This window comes from Centruroides sculpturatus, unplaced genomic scaffold, assembly GCF_000671375.1.
Source record: "Centruroides sculpturatus isolate CEXI.00-Female unplaced genomic scaffold, Cexi_2.0 scaffold681, whole genome shotgun sequence".
NCBI lineage: Eukaryota > Metazoa > Arthropoda > Arachnida > Scorpiones > Buthidae > Centruroides > Centruroides sculpturatus.
This window is the reverse complement of record NW_019385004.1, coordinates 142331-151156: the sequence shown is the minus strand read 5'-3', so window position 1 is coordinate 151156 and position 8826 is coordinate 142331. Positions and strand designations below refer to the sequence as shown.

At 28.5% G+C, this 8826-nt stretch overlaps 2 protein-coding genes across 2 annotated transcripts in view; both read left to right on the top strand.

Moving 5' to 3' along the window:
- LOC111633268 (bridging integrator 3-like) overlaps positions 1-1159 on the top strand; it is an 8944-nt gene extending 7785 nt beyond the window's left edge. Inside the window, exon 3 of the mRNA XM_023377810.1 lies at positions 263-1159. Within this exon, the coding sequence (XP_023233578.1) occupies positions 263-344 (82 nt within the window). The 3' untranslated portion in view covers positions 345-1159. The remainder of the gene's footprint in view (positions 1-262) is intronic.
- Positions 1160-7765: 6606 nt separating this feature from the next.
- Positions 7766-8826, top strand: part of LOC111633270 — a 12665-nt gene continuing 11604 nt past the window's right edge. Inside the window, exon 1 of the mRNA XM_023377811.1 lies at positions 7766-7890. The gene's annotated coding sequence lies outside the window, so the exon portion shown is untranslated. The remainder of the gene's footprint in view (positions 7891-8826) is intronic.

Below are 8826 nucleotides of genomic sequence, written 5' to 3'. Positions count from 1 at the left end.
TGGCAGCAATTAGAGGAAAGATTTATGGAGTGTTTAACATTTATAAAATTTATGATACTTACTTTTTATATTACATTCTCTCTCAAAAATCAATTGTAAATTTTTTTTTAATCAAATGAGCAAAATTATTTTGAAATTGAATTCTGACTATTATTTTTTAAGTTTATGTATATAAACATATAAGAGTAATATAAAAAATATAAAAATTTTGATTAAAATACAAAAATTAAATAAAGATGAAAATAATAGTTGTTAATTTTAGATTTCAGGTAATATTTTCAGATGTTAGATCTGCAATTAAAAGAAGAGAACAAGCACTTCAAGTAAGTAAAATTATTATTTAACACAATAATTTAAAAACATTTTATTATAGATTAATAGGTGATAAGTTTTTAAATAACAATATAGACTCTCTTCTCACTTAATTAAAAACAATCAAACTTCAAACAGCCTTTTAGTATGCAGCCCTTTTTTATTACCCTTCAAATGCTTTTGGTCATTTAATTGATCTTCTTCAGGAAACAAAATCAACGATTCCAATTTCAACAGAACAAAACTTGGAATGTTTAAAAACGTTTTGGGATTATAACAATATAGGCATACATATATGAAGATACATATTTGGAACAAAAAGTTTTAGTACTAAACAAGGAAATGATATAAATTTAGGAATAATTAATTCTTTAGGATTATTTTCTGTTGAAAATTCAAATGCCTGCCTACTGCTGCCAATGACCATATATTCTCATTTTTTTGTAAGCTGGATGTTGGCCTCCCATCAGTAATGTGTTAATTCACACATTACTGATTCTATTTCTCAATGTTGAGGCAGTCAAATCAGTAATTATTTGAGGAAATAAAAAGTCTGATGCTTGTTGTGTCTGTCAATATAACCCAAAAGAACTGTGACAATTAATTTAATATTGTATCATAAAGGCTAATATATTTAGTAGTTTTTGTTTTCAAGGTTTTTTAATGCACAGAGATGTGTCAAAATTTTGTCATTTTGTTGCATGCAGCAGGCACTAGACAACATGCAAGAACTTAAATCCATCTTAATGCATCTGTGTAGGCTTACATTATAAATAAATTGCATTTAGTGTGTAGCACAGAAAAATTTCTGATCTTGAAGTTGCCTGCTTCAGCAAAAATTCAAAAATCCCCCCTTTAATCAAAAATCCTTTAATCAAAAATTTTGATTAAAATACAATTATAATTTCAAATGATTTTAATATACATGGTGTTTTGAAATTCCTATAAAAAACTTATAGGACAGATTACATAAGAAAAACTAAGATAAAAATGTTCAGTAATATTTTTCAAATAAAGCCTTTATTAAGAAGTTATAGATGTTTAAAGTTCAGTGATGTTACTTCCAGAATTTGATGCATGTGAAAAGATTTTTAAAATATGCCTATATTTTTTATTGTAATCTTTTATTTTCATTAAAATAAATACTTTTTAAATGAATACAGTAAATTATTACTCTCTTGCAGAAGTATAAAAAATAAAACATGCAGATGTAGAGGGTGTATGTCAAAGTAGAAGGAAGATCTTTCATGAATTATGGTTGTGCTACAAGAAATTTAACACACACCAGGTATTTTTGAGTGGGTGTATCAGAACTTTGAAGATACAATGTTTACATAGATGTTGGAGGTTGTCGTATTGAGCAACTCTTGTGGATCAGGATACAAAGCAAAACAAACTTTTAAGAAGTATAAGACATTTTTATAAAAAGAACATTGCTTCAAATACATAAAAATAAAGTACAAAATTTTAAGATAAATCTACTTGCATCTTTAACAAAAGAATAAAACATGAATTTGTCCTCATTTGTATGAAAACCAGAAGTGATGTCACTGAACTTTAAATGTCTAACTCCTTAATAAAGGTTTTATTCAAAAAATGTTAGTGAACATTTTTATCTTATAGAACAGATTCCTTAAGAAGAACTAAGTTTGTAACAGGAAGTTTGGAACACTCTTTATTTTAAAAAAATAAAAAAAAAATCACTTCTTATTGGTCATGTTTTTCAAGATTGGGATGGAAGATGATGGAGGTGGGGCCACTTTCACCATTACTTCAATGCATTTACAGACACATTTTAAATACTGCACACTAAGTTTATCAAGTTTCTGGATGGGGGATTGGAGGGATAGGTGCAACCCCTAAATATTAAAATGCATTGTCATTAGAATTAACTATGGACTTCAAAGTTTCAACTTTTTATCTTAACTAGAAGTGGATGAGATTTAAGTTGCAGAATTTGAGGACATGATACAAAGCAAGTTAAATAAATAATCAATAATAAAAATAATTTAACTTTTGTCTATTCGAACATTATTCTCAAAATTTGGTCAAATTCATCTGCATTCAAAAGAGATCAATTATTTATTAAATTACACTTTTATGATATGAAAACAAATGTTTGAATTCAAGTCATTATTTTGAAAAATATTTTTTATCTTCCTTGATTATTTTCATTCCTTTAATTAACTTTAATTAAGTGAACTGATCTTTAATAAACTGTAAAAAGAAATTCAGTACTTTCAATCAATTTTTATCATGATAGTAATTTTGACCTTAGTATTATTCAGACAAGTTTTAATGGACTCTATATGTATGTAAATAGTTTAGTCATTGTTTATTTTTGAATAATAAAGAACAATGAACAACGATTCTATTGAATCATGGAATGTTTAGATGCCATGAGAAATTTTATGGCTGCTTGGAAGGATGTTCTTATGACAATAATTAGACGTTGTTTTGCAAGGCAAAGGATTATTAAAAGCAATAATAACAATGCTCGTGCAAATGTGATTGACAATGAGAAAACCAAATTGACAAGTACAGTAATACCTCGACTTACGCGAACCCGGAGTTACGCGATTTTCAAATCTCGTCGATTCATCTTTTGTTTGAGCGCCACGCAACTCTTGATTACTCACTCCCCCCACACTATTGTTCAGCTTACATGTTGGGATGTGTCGCGCGGAATCGACACATAGCTACAGTTTATTTTGTGTTATTTATTTCTGCGTTTGTTATATCTACAGAGCCTTGAGAGACTCTATGTGGTGATTTCTTGTAACCGTGAACGAATCAAAAGACGAGATAAGATTAACGAGAACATTTATTAGCTTACATACATCCAACTTGGATTTTACACGAATTGCGAAATTATACTCCGACTTACGTGAATTCGACTTATGCGGTCATCGCTTGGTCCCACCTATCGCGTAAGTTCGGAGTATCACTGTACTGGCAGTACATGAATCAGCATATTGAATGTAGAGGATGATTTTACTGATTTTGTCAGTGCTGATGACAAATATTGCAGTCTATGCTTCATTAATTGATAAACTGCAAGAAATTGAGGAAGGTACAAGCATACCTTTGATGCAATACAGTGCCATGTAAAGAAGAACTGAAAATTAGCAATGAAGAGACATCACATGAACCCATAAGAAAAAGGGATGCTTATATTGCATTATCAATGAAAGCTGTAGTGCTGGAAGATTATTCTGTAGACTTGTGAAGATATTCAGGAAGGTACAGACAAAATTCAAGATTTTGTGCACAGCATGCTGTATAACACAAAATGAAGCAACCAACTATAAAGAATTACGTTAGAATGTTTGTGAAGTGCTGATGTTTATCACATATACATGTATTCAGAACAGTATAGCATCCATGTACTGTACTATATATAAACATTCGTTTTACATTATCATGTATGTGATTTTCAGTTTCACAATAAAATGCCATAAACTGTACACAATTTTGTAAACATTCTGTGAATATGGTGACTAGATATGGAAAATTTATGGCCATAGAAAAATTTAAGAAAATCAGGTATTAAACTTATTAACTCAAACTTGGGCATTTTTTACCCCATGAACTTTGACTTAACCAGATTTTACTGTATTAGAATTAATTTACATTTTGTAATAGTTACTAATTGATTATCAATTATTATATAACAGACTTATAATAACCTTACATATGACAAATTTTTCATTATAATTGAATTTAACAAATAAATTATTTTTCATTTAGCATTAAATAAATAGTTAGATTAAACAAAATCATAATTTAATATTGTTTATAACATTCTTACTTTATTGACAAGACTATGTCTTGTTTATAAAATTCCGGTGCCATATGGGTGCACACCTTAGAGGTATAAGGGGGGACATGTCAGGAGTTGCAATTTGGCACAGAGTATTAGGTGCCCAAATCATGTGCACATAAAAAAAATCAGATTTGTATGTAGTTGGGACCGAGAACTGAGTCAAAATAAAATACAAAATGGTGACATCTTTCTACAAACAGACAAGAGTAAAAGATTTATGCATGTGTATATCATTGGGAAGTTGGAAATGTGAATGTTGCAAAATCGAATTTTGGCAAACGAATCTTTGAAAAAAACCCATTTACCTCTGATAGCGACTTGATGACCTTCACTGGTTGACCTGAGATATCTCATTTCAGCATTGAAATGTTTTTGAAACTAGATGGAGCTATTCGTTATAATTTTATATTAAAAGTGACTTCCGAAATATAATTTTTTTTGTCTTTACATTTATTAATATATTTATTTTGTTTGTGCAAAATAAAAAAAGTAATTTCAGATAATACAATAGCCACGATTATTTTTTCAAGAATGGGAAATTTTCATTAGGTACCAACAAAAACTAAACCCAGGGCTACATGCAATGGACAGAAATTTTGACATTGGATAGGTTAATTTCACCAAAAATGCCTCGTGGACAACCTCATGGCCATGGCCAGTGAAGTTTGAACGATCACGCCGAGCCTTGAGCCTTTGAGACATAGTCTTGTCTCAAAACTTGGCCTTTTTGTTTTACTTGTTTGTTTTAGTTTTTAAAAATTATTTTAAAAATTTAGTTTAGTTTATTAGNTGCCTATCTCTCTATGTGATTTTGGTTGTGGCCCACAGGTAGGTAGATTATATATATATATATATAATCTACCTACTGCTTGCCTCATAGGCATCACTCACTTGTTCATAAATTTCATGAGGAGTCATTAATTCCTGGTGCTGCTGTTTCTATTATTTTTTGTGATAGCTTAGAATCATCAAGATATATATCTTATATATACGATATAAGATATATTTATAAATACATTTAAACCTGTCTATAACAGAACCCAAGGGACTGAACAACTCTTCCATAGTAGGCAAATTTTTGCTATTCACAGGTTATCTACTATAGATATCCCTTGATTAATGCGATTAATAAATTTCTTGATATTATGTATATATCAAAATCGCATTAAATCAAATATAGTGGTACCTCAGTACTCGACCGAACAATCATCACCCTAGAACAAATTTTCGGTTAATAAAAAATACCGTATTTACTCAAATATAAGATGATCTCGCATAAAGGACAAGGTGTAACTTTAAAGATCAAAATAAAGAAAATTAGATTTATTAATACAATTCTAATTTTATTTTGTTTAATCACAAATAAAATATCAAATGCACGTAAATGCACACATTGTTCTGCAAAAATTACTGACATTTTAAACTTCAAGGAAAAATCTTGTAAAATCAACAACATAATTTGTTCACATAAAGCTGGACAATTGGGAATTTTTTTTTTTTTGCCAATTCTTAACAGTCGAATTCACTCTTTGTCAGTTACACTTATGAGTTTCTTTGAATTCTGATTTCCAAATAATCATCTGTTTTCATATGGGAATGAATTAAAACTTATATTGGGCTCTTGTATAATTTTGGAATTCAGTTCAAAAGCTTTGCTTTTCCTATTGCTATTCATTTTTACTCCTTACAATACACAAGAATGATTCAAATGACCCAGATAAAATACAAAAATCATACAAAAATGAAATGAATCCTTCGCTCGCACGTATAGGACAACCTAAGTTTTTGAAGCAGTGAAAAATGGATAAAAACCTTGTCTTATATGCGAGTAAATACAGTATTTTTATTTTAACTTTAAATTTTTCATTCATCCATAAAAAAATGAATAACAAATTTAAAAATAAAATAAAACCTTACAGCTGCCTATCTTTGACAAAATTATACTCAATTCAGTTCATTTTTTTCATAAGTGGAAAAAAAAACTGCGTGCAGAACACAATCATCAGCATATTTTACAATCATTTCAAGTGGATGGTGTTTCAACAATATGTGTCTGTGACACACTAAGATTTGTTGCAAATTCATGAGTTATTATTCATCATTCTTTAACAATTTCTTCCCGCAATTTCTCTTCAACAGCTTTTGAGGATCTGTACATTTTGTATCCTTTAGTTCAGAATTTTCCAAACAAAACTTTCAAAATCACATTTGACACATTCAGAGTTTAGAAGCATCTTTTCCATACAGGTATACCTTGACTTATATCGTTTTGAGTTATGTCGTTCCCGATTATACGTCGTTTGTCAAAAAAGTATATGGAAAAATAAAAATCAAGTTTAAGTCATTTTACTCGACTTTACGTCTGTTCGCCACAAATATTGAAGTCGTAATATTACTAGAAAAACATTTAAAGCACATAAAATCATATTAAAATATATACATTTACAAGTATGTACTGTATTTACAGTACATGCATTTGTAAATTTAGATTACTTTTTACTGTACTATATAAAACACTAAAATTTATTTGTTTGTAAGCTTAAAATAGATTCTTATATATTATTAAAAATGCATTAATAAATAAAATACAGAACCAGGAATGGTAATTTTTGGTTTAGCCTAGTGACAAGTAGATTCGGAGACAAGTAAATTTGACTTATGTCACTTTTCGACTTACGTCGCCTCTCCTGGAACCAATTACCGACGTAAGGCGAGGTATACCTGCACTTGGAATGAGTATTTTTTACTATTTGTATAGTGTGATATACTTTACGAAACTTTAAAAGCATTCATAATATGTGTGATGTGTGTTTTATCTGCAGATATTTTAACTTGATTTTATTCAAACGAAATGTGATGTAAAAAGTTTAAAATAAACTTCAAAACAAAGAATACAATCTTATATCCAGAATAATGTGTTAAATTTCACATGTAATTACATCACATATTTATGTTAAGTAAAAACAGCTGTTTTTATAGATATATACGAAAACTTTCTGTTCAAATCTCAATAAAATTACTGTAATATGGTAGTCGTATTTTGCTATTCTGTATTGCATATATGTTTTTTTGACTTCTTTATGATTTTACATGCTAGGCTTGTAAACTTGTTAAATTTGTGTTAAATCAGATAAAGTTACTAATTTTTCTGTTAAAAGGCCAGATTTTCCTTTCCATTTCTACATTAGATTGGTTCTGCAATATACAGGTTAAAGGTCAAGGGGATGAGGCGATAGAGGGGGTCATTTGTCATATCTTGATTGGGTCAGATTTAATGATGATTTTACTAATTATTAGCATTTACAACTTTTAATAAAACTCATCTTTATCCTCAAAATTAAGCTTTATGGCATTTTTTAATAATTAATAATATGATATTTTATTTTAAAAACTTTTAAAATTGTGTGTAGTGCAAGCTGTTATAAAAAGTTTATTTCTAAGAAAGTTATGCAAATTGATGCTGGATTTTTTAATTTAATATGATTTTAACATTTTAATTAAAATCTATTTGAAGATTTGAATATTAAGAATAATTAAATATTTTTGAATTTTGGTTTATTACAGAACATTAATAAATAATTAAATTCTTTACTTTAATATATTTAAAATTCTCTATTTTCTATATTTTATATTGTATAACATTGAGTTTATTCTAATGTAGCCTGATAAAACTTGAGTTTATTATGTTAATAACTTTTTATATTGATTTAGCTTAGGATAACACACCGAACTCTAACAGATCCACTAAAAAGGTAAGTTGATTGTTTTTACTATCTTAAATTATTTAAGTTTTCTTATATTAATATTTACTTTTCAGAAGTTTTGTTTATAATACAAAATATTTTTATAATTGAATTACAAAATATTTTTGTATGATGAATTTATTTCATGACCCAACATAAATGTGTAACAGATCATTAAATATATATACTTTTTGACTTGATAATAACTTGTTGGCATAATGTATTGAATATATTCTATATTTTCAATACATTTTGCTATATTTCTTTTGTTTATATTTTTGAAGTTTGAAGCAATGTTAATATTTTATTATTTTAGTATTACAAACAAGTTTTGTAGTCTCTTGAAGTTTCTTGTAGTAGGCTTTTATCTGTATTATTATTTTACTAGCAGATGAGCCCGGCATTGCTTGGGTTAATGATAGTGAAAATTAAGATTATTAGATTATAGCTGATCTTACCCATTTTTACCAGATGCAAGAATTAGGTTCACCCTCTTCTGAGACTAATTAGAGAATTTTTAGATGGGTTTAAAAATATGTTCAATTTTCTGCAAAAAACCACACTTAAAATAGTACAGTAAAATCCAAATTTGGGGTAATCCTTAACTCTCTCCCTCTCCTCTGTAGGGGAAATTTCAGAAAGGCTTTTCTTTGTGTACATTCTCATCACATACCCTAACTGTGTACTAAATTTCAATTTTCAACTCTTAACTGTTTGGCCTCTGCACTTAATAATAATAATATTATTGTTATTATTATCTCATCAACCCATCTTGATCTAAATATATAAAATTGCTTGTCCTGACTGACTCATTCATTCATTCACTGATTCATCATCGCCCAGAGCAAACCGCTTAACCTAAAGAGGTGAAATTTGGTACACAGTTAGGGTACGTCATGGAAACGCACACTAAGAAAGGATTTTTCGAAATTCCAACGCGGGGGG